Here is an 18,095-nt window from a genome sequence, read left to right as displayed (position 1 = left end):
GGAGTGAGCATGTAAGCCTGCAGGTGAGTATGTAAGCCTGTGAGCAAGTATGTAAGCCTGTGAGTGAGCCTGCAAGTGAGCATGTAAGCCTGTGAGTTAGTATGTAAGCCTGTGAGTAAGCCTGCGAGTCAGTATATAAGCCTGTGAGTGAGCCTGTGAGTCAGTATATAAGCCCGTGAGTAAGCCTGTGAGTCAGTATATAAGCCTGTGAGTGAGCCTGTGAGTCAGTATATAAGCCTGTGAGTCAGTATATAAGCCTGTGAGTCAGTATATAAGCCTGTGAGTGAGCCTGTGAGTCAGTATATAAGCCTGTGAGTGAGCCTGTGAGTCAGTATATAAGCCTGTGAGTCAGTATATAAGCCTGTGAGTCAGTATATAAGCCTGTGAGTCAGTATATAAGCCTGTGAGTCAGTATATAAGCCTGTGAGTCAGTATATAAGCCCGTGAGTAAGCCTGTGAGTCAGTATATAAGCCTGTGAGTCAGTATATAAGCCTGTGAGTAAGCCTGTGAGTCAGTATGTAAGCCTGGGAGTGAGCATGTAAGCCTGTGAGTGAGTATATAAGCCTGTGAGTAAGCCTGTGAGTCAGTATGTAAGCCTGGGAGTGAGCATGTAAGCCTGCAGGTGAGTATGTAAGCCTGTGAGCAAGTATGTAAGCCTGTGAGTGAGCCTGCAAGTGAGCATGTAAGCCTGTGAGTTAGTATGTAAGCCTGTGAGTAAGCCTGCGAGTCAGTATGTAAGCCTGTGAGTGAGTATGTAAGTCTGTGGGTAAGTCTGTAAGTGAGTATGTAAGCCTGTGAGTAAGCCTGGGAGTGAGCATGTAAGCCTGTGAGCAAGTATGTCAGCCTGTGAGTGAGCCTGTGAGTGAGTATGTAAGCCTGTGAGTAAGCCTGCGAGTCAGTATGTAAGCCTGGAAGTGAGCATGTAAGCCTGTGAGTGAGTATATAAGCCTGTGAGTAAGCCTGTGAGTCAGTATGTAAGCCTGGGAGTGAGCATGTAAGCCTGCAGGTGAGTGTGTAAGCCTGTGAGTGAGCCTGCAAGTGAGCATGTAAGCCTGTGAGTATGTAAGCCTGTGAGTAAGCCTGCGAGTCAGTATGTAAGCCTGTGAGTGAGTATGTAAGCCTGTGAGTGAGTATGTAAGCCTGTGAGTAAGCCTGCAAGTGAGTAAGCCTGCGAGTCAGTATGTAAGCCTGTGAGTGAGTATGTAAGCCTGTGAGTAAGCCTGCAAGTGAGTAAGCCTGCGAGTCAGTATGTAAGCCTGGGAGTGAGCATGTAAGCCTGCCGGTAAATATGTAAGCCTGTGAGTGAGTATGTAAGTCTGCGAGTGAGTATGTAAGTCTGTGAGTGAGTATGTAAGTCTGTGGGTAAGTCTGTAAGTGAGTATGTAAGCCTGTGAGTAAGCCTGTGAGTGAGTATGTAAGTCTGTGAGTAAACCTGTGAGTGAGTGTGTAAGCCCATGAGTAAGCCTGTGAGTGAGTAGGTAAGCCCGTGAGTAAGCCTGTGAGTGAGTAGGTAAGCCCCTGAGTAAGCCTGTGAGTGAGTATGTAAGTCTGTGAGTGAGTAGGTAGGTAAGCCTGTATGTGAGCCTGTGAGTGTGTGTGTAAGCCCATGAGTAAGCCTGTGAGTGAGTAGGTAAGCCCGTGAGTAAGCCTGTGAGTGAGTATGTAAGTCTGTGAGTGAGTAGGTAGGTAAGCCTGTGAGTGAGCCTGTGAGTGAGTGTGTAAGCCTGTGAGTAGGCCTGTGAGTGAGTGTGTAAGCCCATGAGTAAGTCTGTGAGTGAGTAGGTAGGTAAGCCTGTGAGTAAGCCTGTGAGTGAGTAGGTAAGCCTGTGAGTGAGCCTGTGAGTGAGTAGGTAGGTAAGTCTGTGAGTGAGCCTGTGAGTGAGTGTGTAAGCCTGTGAGTAGGCCTGTGAGTGAGTGTGTAAGCCCATGAGTAGGCCTGTGAGTGAGTGTGTAAGCCTGTGAGTAGGCCTGTGAGTGAGTGTGTAAGCCCGTGAGTAGGCCTGTGAGTGAGTGTGTAAGCCTGTGAGTAGGCCTGTGAGTGAGTGTGTAAGCCCATGAGTAGGCCTGTGAGTGAGTGTGTAAGCCTGTGAGTAGGCCTGTGAGTGAGTGTGTAAGCCCGTGAGTAGGCCTGTGAGTGAGTGTGTAAGCCCGTGAGTAGGCCTGTGAGTGAGTGTGTAAGCCCATGAGTGGGCCTGTGAATGAGTGTGTAAGCCTGTGAGTAGGCCTGTGAGTGAGTGTGTAAGCCCGTGAGTAGGCCTGTGAATGAGTGTGTAAGCCTGTGAGTAGGCCTGTGAGTGAGTGTGTAAGCCTGTGAGTAGGCCTGTGAGTGAGTGTGTAAGCCTGTGAGTAGGCCTGTGAGTGAGTGTGTAAGCCTGTGAGTGAGTGTGTAAGCCTGTGAGTAGGCCTGTGAGTGAGTGTGTAAGCCCATGAGTAGGCCTGTTAGTGAGTGTGTAAGCCTGTGAGTGAGTGTGTAAACCTGTGAGTAGGCCTGTGAGTGAGTTAGTGCTGAGAGGCCAATGTGGCTTTTTGATGTGTAAGAAGTGACAGTTGCCGGGGGTTAAAGCTGGCTGTGTATGCGTGAGAGCTCTGTTGTCGGCCTCTTCCCACCACGCCGCCCCCTGCCCCTCGTTTTCTCACCGCGGATCGGCCCCCGGGTTCCAGGAAAATGATACAAATTTGTCATTTGCTTAGAATTCCTGTTCTATTAAAAGTCATTGTCTGCGTCCTTGAGCCCCGTAAGTTCTCCGCTCGTGATAAAACCTATTATGGGCTAATAAAACCCTCTCCTCCGCCAGCGTCTCACAGAGACGGCCTTGGAACCGCGCACCGCGGTCACATGACTGCTTCACACCCTCCGACCCCACACACAAAGGCAAAATCCCACAAAAGTGCCCGAAACACAAAAGCACAAACACAAACAAAGGCCAATTAACCTCGTATAAACCGCGTCGATCCCAGGCCGCTCCTGCCGTCTGTTTGCGAAAAGAAATCCATTGTAAATCAGTTCATTTTGGCACCAAATTACACAAAAATAGGGGCTCATTTGTGCCAAAAACAACAACAATAACGCTGACAGTGACTCAGTGCTGGGAATACAGAGAATAGTTTAGCAAACAGGTACATTCCTATTGGCTACATGGGAAATGGAAAACCGCCGACTCCCATAGGGACTAGTTGGGGGGGGGGGGCGGCGAAAATTCGGAATTTCGCCATTGGCGAATTTTTTCAAGAAATGGCAACAAAAAAGGAAAAGGTGCAACAAAAAAGTTGCGGTTATGTCAAAAAAGTTGTGCAGTAGCTGCCTTTTCGCAAAATTTCTGGCATATTGCGATGACACTTGTTACCACGGTAATAGCAGGTGCCCACAAAATAGCGCAACCCAAAACTTGCGCATAGTGACGAGCGATATTTTTCGCCAGGCCTGGATTTCCAGCGAATTCCGCATTTTGCCATTGCCGAATTGTTATGCAACACTTGAAAAACCGTGAAAATTCGCGGCAGAAAAATTAGTCTCACGTCAAAAAAAGTCGTCAGATTGGACGTAAAAAAAAGAGACGTTCGACAAAAAAGACGCGGGGGACAAAAAAATTGCGCGAAACATGGTGGCTTTTCGCCATTTCGGAAATTTTCTTGTCCTTTAGCAAATTTTATGGCGAAGCGAGACAGGACAGATTCGCTCATCGCTACTTGCGCAATTTAGCAATCCAGGCAAAAGTACAGGTATAGGATCTGTTATCCGGAAACCCATTATCTAGAAAGTTCTGAATTACATAAGGGGAATCACTTGCTTGTATTTACCCCGGGCCGGTGCAGTTTTCCCCTACATTTACTTGGGGGGGTGCATAACAATTGACATTTCTGCTTTAAAAGGACTTACTGAGATTGACGCAGTGATTGGCCAATCGCTGATCTCCACATCATAGCCCCACTCAGTGATGTCACTGCCCCACCCCTTCCCCGCCCCACTGACGTCATGGCCCGCCATGGCGTCCATGGCATGGATTCGCAGAGAAATTCCGCATTTTGCCATTTGTGAATTGTTTCACGAAACTTCAGCAAAATTTCTAAGCAAAAAATTTATGGTCATGTCAAAAAGGCGCGGCCATGCCAAAAAAGGCACCTAGCGGTCACGTAGGTGTGGGAAAAAGGCAACCATTGGCCATTGTGCTCAAAGGGGACATTGAAGTGGCGCCGGTGCAGGTTACTTCTGCTGAAAGACAGCTCTGTCCCGCCCATCTCCTTTTTGTCCACGCCCAACTGTTGTTGCCCCTCCTTCCTTTGCTAGTCATACCCCCCTACCCCATATGCCTCACTGCTGATCCCGGGGGTTCCATGATTTTAACAAAGGGGTTAGGTTATGTATATAATGGTCTGTTCTTAGCAACTTTGCAGTTGGTCTTCATTTATTATTTTGTATAGTTTTTTAATTATTTCTTCTTCTATTTCCAGCTTTCAAATGGGGGTCACTGACCCCGGCAGCCAAACCCTATTGCTCTGTGAGGCTCCAGTTTTATTGTTATTGTTACTTTTTATTCCTTATCTTTCTATTCAGCCCCTGCCCTTTTCATAACCCTCAATTGCTTTTAAACCACTGCCTGGTTGCTAGGTTAAACTGGACCCTAGCAACCAGATAGCTGCCAAAGTTCCAAGCTGGACAAAAAGCGAAATAATTCAAAAACTACAAGGAATAAAAAATGAAGACCAATGGCAAAGTGTCTCGGAATAGCCCTCTCTACATCATACTAACAGTTAATTTCAAGGAACACAGAGACGCCCCATATTGAATGCGAGACAACAAGGATTTTATTACTTCACTGCATATTACATTTGACTAAAGTGCACTCCAGGGTGTAAGTGGGGACGTTTAACAGCCCATAGAGGCACAAAGAACTTGTAATTGTCTGTACGGCTGGGGAATTATTTAGCTTTAAGTACGTGCTCTTATTGCCTTGTGTTCCTGCAAAATGATCTTCCCCCGGAAACAGCCACAGTGAGACATATAGTGGGCACTTAGTTGGCATGAAGAGGCACTTTGCCCTTCCTTAGTGCCCCGTGTAGCTTGGCTATTGCACTACTAATATACTTACAGTTGCAGCAGGGATAGGAAAAATAACTCATAATCACTCTCAATTAAACCGTTCCCTGGTTGCTAAGGTATTTTGGACCCTAGCAACCAAATAGCTGCTGAAACTGGAGAGCTGCCGAACAAAAAGCGAAATAACTAAACACCAAAAATAATAAAAAAATGAAGACCAATTGCAAGTTGTCTCAGAATATCACTCTCTACATCAGTCTAAAAGTTATCTCAAAGGGCAACATATAGCAGTTACCCTAGGCTGGGGCAAATTTAAACCAGCCCAGGGTAAAAGGTAAGCAATTACAATCATTGGGGGGTGCCTTACCCAATCTCCAGCGATTTTTAACTTTCCTTCTCCTTTAAAGGAATTGTTCCCCTATGCTATAGAGAGTAATTTTCTGAGACAGTTTGCAATTGGTCTTCATTTTTTATTACTTGTAGTTTTTTTTAGTTATTTCACTTTTTTTTCAGCAGCTCTCCAGTTTTGATTTTCAGCAGCTACCTGGTTGCTAGGGTCCCAAATACCTTAGCAACCAGGGAGCAGTATGAGTGAGAGAAGGGTATATGAACAGGAGAGGGACCTGAATAGAAAAACAATTTTAAAAAAAGTAAATAGACCAAAGGGATTCTGGGAAAAAATTCATTAAGGCTCCTAAAATATATATATATATAGTTAAGTCAGGTTTAAAAAAGACTGATGCCCATCAAGTTCAACCCTTCCATGCGAACCCGGCACACACACACACACCTACACTGAAATATCAGCAGTTATCTGGTTGCTATGCTTCAAATTTCTTTAGCAACCAGGTAGCGGTTTGAATGAGAGACTGATATATTTGTAGGGCAGGACCCAAATAGAAATGTAAGTAATAAAAAGTAACAATAAAACTGGAGCCTCACAGAGCAATAGGGTTTGGCAGCCGGGGTCAGTGACCCCCATTTGAAAGTTAAGTGTTAGCAGAAGAAGGCAAATAATTAAAAAACGATATGAAATAAATAATGAAGACCAATTGAAAAGTTGCTATGACATATTAATAGTTAACATAAAGGTCAACCCCCCCTTTAAAATCATGAGCATGGAATTGTCTACAGGAAAAACCACACGTTGCCGGGGTAGATCCCATTAGTTACCGGGACAGGTCGAATTACAGAAAATAAAAGACGTTAAATACATTTTCCTTCTTTATGATTTTTAGGCTTCTTTGATGTTCACATTTACAGCGTTCCCATGGCTTACAATGGGCTGCATTTCATATTTCCCATAAAACCTACACTCTGAATACTCCCTGCCAATAAAAGGGTTACACTTGTGCATAAAAACACTCAATGTGACAAAACTGCTGACTTACATTGCTAATTGCTGGGAGAATAACGCGGCATCTAAGGTCTCTAATGGCATTTTCTCTATTTTCATTTCTCTTTATTATTGTTATTATGATATGCTGCAAATTAGCGCTGCCTCTGTGGCTCAAGGTGCAACCTGGGAAATAACGAGCAGCCTATAAGCAGTGTCGGACTGGCCCACCAGGGTACCAGGGAAACTCCCGGTGGGCCTAGGTGTGAGTGGGCCCTTGTTTTCATCTGGCCATCTGCCTTGTAGACCCATACCGTGGCCACCCCCATTTCTATATGAGAACAAAGAAGGATAGATAATAGTCAGGGCCGTCATCAGGGGCACAGAGAAGACAGTTGTCCAGGGCCCAGCCATGCTACAGTTTTCTGCCTAGCTCGGGCAACCTTTAATTTATTACGGGTCCTGTCATCCAATCCGATTGGTCGCGCCATGTGTGTACGTGTGACATCAGTACGCACGGGGCGCAACCTTATAAAAGGGCCCATCTTGCGGAGGAGTCCGAAGTTGCCGGAGCCGCTGCCAAAGAAGAACCAGTCACCGCCGCCAAAGAAGAAGAAGCCACCGTCACCGAAGAAGAAGCCACCGCAGCCAAAGAAGAAGAAGCCACCGCAGCCGAAGAAGCAGCAACTGCCAAAGAAGAAGCAGCCACCACCAAAGAAGACTAAGCCACCGCCACTGAGGAAGAAGAAGAAGCCACCTCCACCAAAGAAGCAGCCGCCGCCAAAGAAGACTAAGCCACCGCCGCCGAAGAAGAAGCCACATACACCGAAGAAGAAGAAGCCGCCGCCACCAAAGGAGCAGCCACCGCCGAAGAAGACTAAGCCACCGCTGCTGAAGAAGGAGCTGCCGCCACAGAGGAAGCAGCCACTGCCGAAGAAGACGCCGCTGCCAAAGAAGAACCAGTCACCGCCGCCAAAGAAGAAGCCACCGTCACCGAAGAAGAAGAAGCCACCGCAGCCAAAGAAGAAGAAGTCACAGAAGAAGCAGCCACCGCCAAAGAAGAAGCAGCCACCACCAAAGAAGACTAAGCCACCGCCGCTGAGGAAGAAGAAGCCACCTCCATCGAAGAAGCAGCCGCCGCCAAAGAAGACTAAGCCACCACCGCCGAAGAAGAAGCCACATACACCGAAGAAGAATAAGCCGCCGCCACCAAAGAAGCAGCCACCGCCGAAGAAGACTAAGCCACCGCTGCTGAAGAAGAAGCCGCCGCCACAGAGGAAGCAACCACTGCCGAAGAAGACGCCGCTGCCAAAGAAGAACCAGTCACCGCCGCCAAAGAAGAATCCACCGTCACCGAAGAAGAAGAAGCCACCGCAGCCGAAGAAGTCACAAAAGAAGCAGCCACCGCCAAAGAAGAAGCAGCCACCACCAAAGAAGACTAAGCCACCGCCGCTGAGGAAAAAGAAGAAGCCACCTCCACCGAAGAAGCAGCCGCTGCCAAAGAAGACTAAGCTACCGCCGCCGAAGAAGAAGCCACATACACCAAAGAAGAAGAAGCCGTCGCCACCAAAGAAGCAGTCACCGCCGAAGAAGACTAAGCCACCGCCGCTGAAGAAGAAGCCGCCGCCACAGAGGAAGCAGCCACTGCCGAAGAAGACGCCGCTGCCAAAGAAGAAGCCAAAGCAGAAGCCAAAGAAGACCGTCTTCAGGGGCACTGTGTATGGGGGCAATTGGGGGCACTGTGTATGGGGGAAATTGGGGGCACTGTCTTTGGGGCCCTGGCCAGCATAGCGTTTGAGGGGCACTGTGTTTGGGAGGGCCCTGATACTTTTTATGTCTGTGTGTCCTTTGTACTGATGGGAGGGGCCATTGGGGGAGGGGCCCTGTGGGAGGGGGGCCCAAAAAAAATTTTGTTGTGAGGGGCCCCGTGATTTCTGATGGCGGCCCTGATAATAATACATACAGCGGAATGATTAAGGGAATAAAGAAGGCGAGTGAAGAGAGAAGAAAAAATGTTGAGTCTGCGGCAAACTACACTAAGTAGGCCAAATGTGCCACAAATTCACTCATAAGATGGGATTAGAGATGTCATAAAGGTAAATTAGAATTCCTAGAGGCAGACAACATGGGAAAATCTGTTCCTGTGCTGCTTTTATGCAGTTAGGAAATAAAATAAAAGCGGATTTCTGCACCAGCAGGCAAATATTTTACTGCGCGATTAAATTATGGGGGGGAAAAAAAAACAATAATATTTTGGCAGCAAATTCATTGTCCTTTTAGCACAGACTGAATATTTAGCCTGGAAAAGGGACGAGCTGTGTAGGCTGCAGCCACATACCCAGAAATAGACTCAACGTGGCCAATTAGCGAGATAAGAGGGATCTAGAGAAACATTTTAGTCTAAACTGTGTGTCCTCTCCTTCTGAGATTCCTGGGTGCTGGGTGCTGGGGCTATCACAGGGCACGGAGCTGGAAGCACAAACAGTCGGACGGTGTCCTTGCCGTACATATGACACAAGGTGCTTTGTTATGGTTGGAACTCAGATGACTTCCTTGTAACATTTCACTTTATAGATACTGTAAAAGTTGAGATTAAATGGCAGGAACCATGTTTATTTACCATTAGTCATGATGAGTAATTTCTAGAGCAACGGCAGACACAATGGATATCTGGCTTTCACCCCCTGCAGGCCACACAGATGACACACATAAATCCCAACCTGCTTGCCTAAATGTGACCAAATGAGTAGATTTACCCCTTGTGGCCAACTATGTGCTGGGCCAAGTCAGAGTGATCCGATTTTGGCCTACAGGCCATCAAATGGCTCATAAAAGCAGCCCATGAAGACGTATTGGCAGAGGAGGACCGCATCAACAGACGGTCCATAACTAATTAGATCTTCGCAGATATCTGACCAATTTCCTGCCTGATTTGGTGAACAAGTGACTTGGCAGCTAATAAGAGAACATGCATTTGAATGAGCAGAACAGATACAGAGCATAACGAATCCAATAGAAACACGGAGAGGCAAACCTTATAGGAGCTAAAAACATCTTCTTGTCACATAATGGTCCATAATGAGAAGAACTTATGAAATCAGGGGGCATGCCTCTGTGTGGGGTGCACCAAGGAGCCTACTGTCTCTTCTAAACCTCTTTTTGCCCCTATGTTTCACCTCAACTCATTAATCTATGAGCATGTAAGGAATCTTCACATTTTAGTTATTGGTCCATATTAAAATGTTTTTAGGACTTCTCTAGAGCCAAACTTTGTGAGATGTTTCTCTAAGAATAAACCACTGAAAATGACCAACCTTGGCAAACCTTATAGAAATAAAAAACAAACATATTTTTGACATAATGGTCCATAATGAGGTTCATGGCCATGCCCCTATGTTTCACCTCACCTCATTAATCTATGAGCATGTAAGGAATATTCACATTTTATTTGTTGGCCCATATTAAAATGTTTTTAGAACTTCTCCACAGCCAAACTTGAGATGTGAGACGTGAGATGTTTCTCCTAGAATAAACCACTGAAAATGACCAGCTTTGGCAAACCTTATAGAAACAAAAAACAAACATATTTTTGACATAACGGTCCATAATGAGGTTCATGAGAAAAATTTTAAGAAATCAGGGGGCTTGCCCCTGAGTGGGGTGCACCAAGGAGCCTACTGCCTCTTCACATTGTATCTGTCCTTTGGTCTAAGCCGTTTTTTCCCTATGTTTCACCTTAACTCATTAATCTATGAGCATGTAAAGCAGGGGTCCCCAACCTTTTTTACTTGTGAGCCACAGTTAAAAGTAAAAAGACTTGGAGAGCAACACAAGCATCATAAAAGTTCATGTCAGTGCCAATAAGGGCTAATAGGGGCCTCTATGCACTTACTCAACTTACAGGAGGCTTAATGTGGTAGTAAATCTTGTTTTTATTCAACCGAAACTTGCCACCAAGTCAGAAATTCAAAAATAACTCCCTGGTTTGGGGGCACTGAGAGCAACATCCAAGGGGCTGGTGAGCAACATGTTGCCCCCGAGCCACTGGTTGGGGATCACTGATGTAAAGAATCTTCACATTTTAGTTGGCCCATGTTAAAATGTTTTTAGAACTTCTCCAGAGCCGAACATTGTGAGATGTTTCTCCTAGAATAAACCACTGAAAATGACCAACTTTGGCAAACCTTTTTGCTTGTGTCTAGAGGATTCTGTGCCCAGAGAGGGCTGTGTGTACGTGCCACTGGTCACTGTCATTCAGAGCCTATTAAGAGAAACAAAGGAAAGATGAATTAGTTGCCAACATTACAGTACATCTTAGCATGTCTACAAGGTTCTCCAAGTTCGGCTACATTGTGCACAGTAACTCCCCCCCCCACAACCCTCCACAAAAAAGCAAACAAATCTGAGTCATTATTTCTTCCCATCGCTTGCGTCATTCCATGTCCTGGGGCATTTAGGGACTAAATCTACAGTATGTGATTCACCGGATTTAGCGGTTTACTGTAAAACCTGGAGGTGGCAGAATCTTGGGTTGGGGCGGGGTAGAATAGGTGGGGGTTGAATAGAAATGTCTCTTTTTATATTTGGCATAATTACAGAAATTGAAAGCTATCAAAAAGGCATCTGTTCTGTTGGCCCCAAGCCTACATTTTGTTACTGACTAATGCCGGACCAAACTCCATTAATAGATCTTTTCCTGCCTCCCACGCACTAGATTGCATAAGCAGTAGACTGTCTTCTGGGAAGCCTGGAACGATGGCTCGAGTCCCTTCTCCTTTGTCTCGGGAATAAATGGAAACAAAGAGAAAAGACGTTACTGCAATAAAGCAAATATGACTTCCTATTACATAATATCTTACAGATTTGCTTCTGGCCCACACACACTAGGAGCAGAGAGTCTACAAGAGCTTTGAGTTCAGCAGGACACTTAAGTATGGTGAGATGCACAAATTATATGACTCTCGGGAATAATCATGGAGCACAAAAAGTTTTGTATGGACACCTATATTCTATATTGGGCTGGAAACACTGCTCGGGTGCACACATAATTATTAAAACTGATGCAGAAAGGATACATTTTTTAGAACATGGCCTACATCAGATTGGATTAAATGTTGGTTGTAGATAGGAATAGCAATTATAGTAAGTCAATAGATTTCAGGAAAATGGTGACAACAGGGCAAGATGGTAACAGGGCTAGATGCAGGCAGTAGAACAAGATGGAGACAGTAGGGCAAGATGAAAACAGGGCTAGATGCAGGCAGTAGAACATGATGGAGACAGTAGGACAAGATGGAAACAGTAGGGCAAGTTGGAGACAGTAGGGCAAGATGGAGACAGTAGGACAAGATGCAGACAGTAGGGCAAGATAGAAAAGTAGGGCAAGATGGAGATAGTAGGGCAAGATGGAGTCAGTAGAACAAGATGGAAAGAGTAGGGCAAGATGGAGACAGTAGGGCAAGATGGAGACAGTAGGGCAAGATGGAGACAGTAGGGCAAGTTGGAGACAGTAGGACAAGATGCAGACAGTAGGGCAAGATAGAAAAGTAGGGCAAGATGGAGACAGTAGGGCAAGATGGAGTCAGTAGAACAAGATGGAAAGAGTAGGGCAAGATGGAGACAGTAGGGCAAGATGGAAACAGGGCTAGATGCAGGCAGAAGAACAAGATGGAGACAGTAGGACAAGATGGAGACAGTAGGACAAGATGGAGACTGTAGGGCAAGATGGAGACAGTAGGGCAAGATGGAGACAGTAGGGCAAGATGGAGACTGTAGGACAAGATGGAGACAGTAGGGCAAGATGGAGACTGTAGGACAAGATGGAGACTGTAGGACAAGATGGAGACTGTAGGACAAGATGGAGACAGTAGGGCAAGATGGAGACAGTAGGGCAAGATGGAGACAGTAGGACAAGATGGAGACAGTAGGGCAAGATGGAGACAGGCCTAGATGCAGGCAGTAGAACATGTTGGAGACAGTAGGGCAAGATTAAGAAATAGTATAGGGTAAGAAGGGGACAGTGAGAAATGATGGTGACAGTAACACCTTATATCAGTGTAAAAGTATAACCTGCAGTTCCCATTGGGTTTGGATAACAGATGCCAACATGCACCACAGCTATCAGAAAAAAAAGCTGCCTAAAGCTTCTACTTCAAGAAAGTAATTGCCAATAGGAATTAATTTGTTTTTGGCAGTAAAGGTTCTTAAATTGGAAGCTGCTGTACAAAATACTATCTATACCTACAGACCATTTAAAAAAATGTATAAAATAGGGTCCAATATACAACCTGTTTCAGTAATAATAATGTGACTATTATGCAGTACTTTTAGCCTGATATTTGGAACTATCCTGCCGGCAGGACGGGAAGGCACAGCTGTGAGTAAATTGCTGTCTTGGCAGAAACAGATTGTTCAGCATTTCCTCTGAATGGCCAAAGGGACAGGAGGGAGGCAGCCGTGCAAGCCGGGGCTACAGCTCATACAGCTCAATGCCGCTCTGTAATCTTTCCTTCTTCCCACGTCCTCATAGCTTACACTTGTCTACATCTTTGTTATTCTTGGTTCCATCATATTCAGCTGCTGATGGGAAACCTGGATTTCACTCTATATAACAATAACAATATGCCTAACTTGCCATCTATTGTGGGCAGGTAAATCTGCAAAGTTTGAGTCAGTAGGGCAAAATGAAGGCAGCAGGGTAAGATGGATACAGTAGGGGAAGATGGAGACAGTAGGGCAAGATGGAGACAGTAGGGCAAGAGGGGCACAGTAGGGCAAGAGGGGCACAGTAGGGCATGATGGAGACGGTAGGGCAAGATGGAGACAGTAGGGCAAGATGAAGACAGTAGAGCAAGAGGGAGACAGTAGGGCAAGATGGAGACAGTAGGGCAGAATGGAGACAGTAGGGCAAGATGGAGACAGTAGGGCAAGATGGAGACAGTAGGGCAAGATGGAGACAATAGGGCAAGATGGCGACAGTAGGGCAAGATAAAAACAGTAGGAAAAGATTGAGACAGTAGGACAAGATGGAGACAGTAGGGCAAGATGGAGTCAGTAGGGCAAGATGGAAACAGTAGCGCAAGATGGAAACGGTAGCGCAAGATGGTGACAGTAGGGCAAGATGGAGACAGTAGGGCAAGATGGAGACAGTAGGGCAATATGAAGACAGTAGAGCAAGAGGGACACAGTAGGGCAGAATGGAGACAGTAGGGCAAGATGGAGACAGTAGGGCAAGATGGAGACAGTAGGGCAAGATGGAGACAGTAGGACAAGATGGAGACAGTAGGGCAAGATGGAGACAGTAGGGCAAGATGGAGACAGTAGGGCAAGATGGAGACAGTAGGACAAGATGGAGACAGTAGGGCAAGATGGAGACAGTAGGGCAAGATGGAGACAGTAGGGCAAGATGGAGACAGTAGGACAAGGCGGAGACAATAGGGCAAGATGGAGACAGTAGGGCAAGATAAAAACAGTAGGAAAAGATTGAGACAGCAGGACAAGATGGAGACAGTAGTACAAGATGGAAACAGTAGAGCAAAATAGAGACAGCAGGACAAGATTAGAACAATAGAATAAGATGGTGACAGTAGATAATTGTGGTTATGTAACTTTACCTCGCAGTGTCTTAATTCATTAGTACAAAGAGACCACAGTGTCCCTTTCTGTTCTGAGTATCTAGCACAAATCTAGATATACTGTATAAGAAACCAACTGTTTTAGATTTACTCAGCTGCAGAGATGTGTTTTGCCTTGATGTTTTAGAAAACTATTGCAATGAACATTTCTCCATGAACATGAAGAGTTGTATCACATCCACTGTTGGTTCCTGCCCCTTTCAGTTCTACCCCCTTATCCCTTGTGGAGCTGAAACAAATGAATGATTCTCAAAGGCTAAAATTCTTCAAATGTGCCCTTTTAATCACCTTTTTCTCACAGCAGTCAGTGAGCGCTCTCTCTGTAACCATGGAAGTCAAAATATTGGGGGAACTGGACCTTTTTAAAAATTTCCCTGAAAGAAACAGGATTTGTTTGGCTGCAATAATAATTCGGAGCCAATAATTTTTGGCTCGCTTGTGCAAAATACTTCTCAGGCTCCAAAATACCATTTTGTGAGTTTCTAAACATTGCCCAGATGTTCTGCTCCTCGGCTACTACTTGTATGTTGTATATATGGGGTGCGTTAGTGGTACAGGTGGAGGTCAAGGGAAATATTGGGAAGAAAAGTGGAAGAAATTGTCCTCCTTTGCTTGTTCCTATTCCGATGGGGCACATGTAGGAGAAAGCTTCTATGTGATGCCCCTAGAAAGGTTTTTCACCTTTGAGTTAACTTTTAGTATGACGTAGAGAGTAATATTCTGAGACAAATTGCAATTGGTCTTCATTTTTTTATTATTTGCTGTTTTTTAGTTATTTCACTTTTTGTTCAGCAGCTCTGCAGTTTGGCGTTTTAGCAGCTATCTGGTTGCTAGGGTCTAAATTACCTTAGCGACCAGGGAGGTTGAATGAATAGGAGAAGGAGAGGGCCTGAATAGAAAAAAAGGTATAAAAAGTAATAATGACAATAAAACTGGAGCCTCAGAGAGCAATGGGTTTTGGCTGCCGGGGTCAGTGACCCCCATTTGAAAGCTGCAAAGAGAAGAATAAGGCAAATAGATCAAAAAGTATAAGAAATAAGTAATGAAGAGAAATTGAAAAGCTGCTTAGAATAGGCCATTCTATAGTTAAAGTTAACATAAAGGTAAACCCACCCTTTAATCAACTATGAGACACCTGTAGTCGAAAGTCTCCTATGTGCCATTTTGTTTGCTTCTCTCTAAATGGAAACACCTTTGGGGGAGACCGTGCTGGAAATTTCCTTTATAATTATTTGCTTGCTTATCCCATGGTAGGGTGCATTCTTCTTATCATTCAGTGAATCCTCATTTGCCTACTCCTTCTCTATATAGTTATAAATCCCATATTCTGCATGTAGCAAGTCTGTCAATAGACCTTAATCATGACCCTACCATGAGGGATTTAGTATATATATATATATGTTATCCAAGAAACTTAAATGCATGTAGTACAATGTAGTTGGCTACTAAGTAGAGAGGGAAAGCTTAGTAGCCCAGGCAAGCAGAGCGTTTGAGTGATAGCCCAAATATACAGCCTAAGACTGATTCCCAGCACCACCATACGTCAAAGAGGATTGAGTCCGGATGGGAGTTGCATGACACTGCTAGAAATGTTAAAATAATACAATTCTAAACCAATATCCCTCCCTCTGACTAATATATTCCTTTGTTATGTATTTCTTAGCTACAGCCCATGTACCGTCAGGCTTATCTTCTCAGAACTCTGATACGGGCCCCAGGGCCCTCTGTAAGAACAATAAAATGCCAAATGCTCCACAGATCCAACATTCTTGAGATTTCCCACTGATATGGATAAAAATTGTTTGATTTTGTTTGGGGACTGGAGTTTAATGGCATCTAGCCTGCCCCAGAGAGAACTCTATGATGTGCGGAGTGTGAGTAATTTAGCATATACAGACATATAATTGCCTATTTCATAGTGAAACAAAAGGGCTCATCTGCCCATTTTATATTTACAGTATATAAAGTACAGGCACCCCGCTATAGTTCCAGGGGTACCCAGGGCACAAATAAGCACTCACCCCAAATCCCCCCCTAACTGGCCTTCAGGCTGGGCCCCCTTAGCCCATAACAAGGTTACAGATATATAGAAACATTGGGGTAACAGTCACCCCGCTATAGTTCCAGGGGTACCCAGGGCACAAATAAGCACTCACCCCAAATCCCCCCTAACTGGCCTTCAGGCTGGGCCCCCTTAGCCCATAACAAGGTTACAGATATATAGAAACATTGGGGTAACAGTCACCCCGCTATAGTTCCAGGGGTACCCAGGGCACAAATAAGCACTCACCCCAAATCCCCCCCTAACTGGCCTTCAGGCTGGGCCCCCTTAGCCCATAACAAGGTTACAGATATATAGAAACATTGGGGTAACAGTCACCCCGCTATAGTTCCAGGGGTACCCAGGGCACAAATAAGCACTCACCCCAAATCCCCCCTAACTGGCCTTCAGGCTGGGCCCCCTTAGCCCATAACAAGGTTACAGATATATAGAAACATTGGGGTAACAGTCACCCCGCTATAGTTCCAGGGGTACCCAGGGCACAAATAAGCACTCACCCCAAATCCCCCCCTAACTGGCCTTCAGGCTGGGCCCCCTTAGCCCATAACAAGGTTACAGATATATAGAAACATTGGGGTAACAGTCACCCCGCTATAGTTCCAGGGGTACCCAGGGCACAAATAAGCACTCACCCCAAATCCCCCCTAACTGGCCTTCAGGCTGGGCCCCCTTAGCCCATAACAAGGTTACAGATATATAGAAACATTGGGGTAACAGTCACCCCACTATAGTTAACTCATATCAGGGTTGCAGCAATGTCTGGTCTCAAAGGTGGAGCCGTTTTGTTGCACATACACACAACTCCACCTAGTGAATTGCACTCACTGAATGGAAAAACTAATGTTGAAACTTGCATTTACCAATGCGGACCTGCTATAATACTGAAATTCTGTTGGCCAGTTAAAGCTTCGCACAGGGTTTATATATTAAAGGTGATATAAACAGCTACACAACAACACCCAAATGTTGCTGTACTACAAAAACCCATTGTATTGTATGTTAACAAATTATCAAGAGTATCAGTGTTGTATTAAAACAATATTGCTTGGTTCAACGTTACCCCAAATCTCCATGACCAGCAGCTTCATTAAAACGCAAAAGAGTCCTCCAATCAGAATCCCAGCTGATCTGTGCCAATCTGACTCCATGTTCTTTGTTCCTGCAACTGGGGGCTTTAAGCACAGATTAGTAATTTAATATTTGGCAATATTCTATAAAGAAACAGGGGGCACATTTTTTGAAGGGTTTCCATCCCCTTTAACATTGAGGCACATGTAGGGGGAAGAATCGCCCTGATATATTTTTTTCACTCATTTCTAGCCATGTAAATGTCCAGGAAAGTGGCCCCTATCACTGGAAGCTCTGTGTGCATTAGGCCCTTAATCTTGCCCTGTCAGAAATAAATACTCACAGCCTTTATTCTCTCAATGTAAAATCTCTTCACGTCAAGTGAAAGAATGAAAACAGCTGAACCTAATTTGATATCTTTCTATTCTTAACTGCCTTTATTCCTAAATAAACACATGGAGGTATGGGGCCTTCAAACCGCGATTAAATTGCTGGAGGGGTGGTCCGGAAAGTTATGCTGGATATATTCTAAAACTTTCTATCCTCAAATTGAAATAAATGTCAGACCCATGAATTATAAATACCCTAGAACAAGCTGAGACTTCGATATGCCAAAGCAGCGACACTACGCTGCCAACGACAGCACAAGGGGGATCATGGGAAAGTGTATCCGTAGGCTATTCTTTGGGAATTTCTGATGAAAAGAAGGTGTGAGATGATGGCTTCAGTTATGAGCTTATGAGTTCAATATTCAATTACATTTCTTTACACCCTCGCTGTTTTTGTGATCACAAGGAGTTGATGATCTATAGTGGGAATAGGGCCCATCAGAGAACATGCAGGACCCACAAACAGATGCAGGCATTAAACGGTATAGAGGTTATTAAAGCTTATGGTAAAAGAGGACTAATGGGAATGTTTCAAAACTGGGGTCCATGGGAGATCCGCTCATACCACGG

The 18,095-nt window shown here is 45.1% G+C and overlaps 1 protein-coding gene across 1 annotated transcript in view; it reads left to right on the top strand.

Annotated features, from left to right (window-relative positions):
• LOC101730497 (extensin-1-like) overlaps nucleotides 1-18,095 on the top strand; it is an 82,519-nt gene that overhangs the window by 54,278 nt on the left and 10,146 nt on the right. The window contains exon 2 of the mRNA XM_012970608.2: nucleotides 6,911-8,090. Within this exon, the coding sequence (XP_012826062.2) occupies nucleotides 6,911-8,090 (1,180 nt within the window). The remainder of the gene's footprint in view (nucleotides 1-6,910; nucleotides 8,091-18,095) is intronic.

The sequence above is a fragment of the Xenopus tropicalis genome, chromosome 9, assembly GCF_000004195.4.
Source record: "Xenopus tropicalis strain Nigerian chromosome 9, UCB_Xtro_10.0, whole genome shotgun sequence".
NCBI classification, from domain to species: Eukaryota; Metazoa; Chordata; class Amphibia; order Anura; family Pipidae; genus Xenopus; species Xenopus tropicalis.
This window is presented reverse-complemented; position numbering and strand designations above follow the sequence as displayed.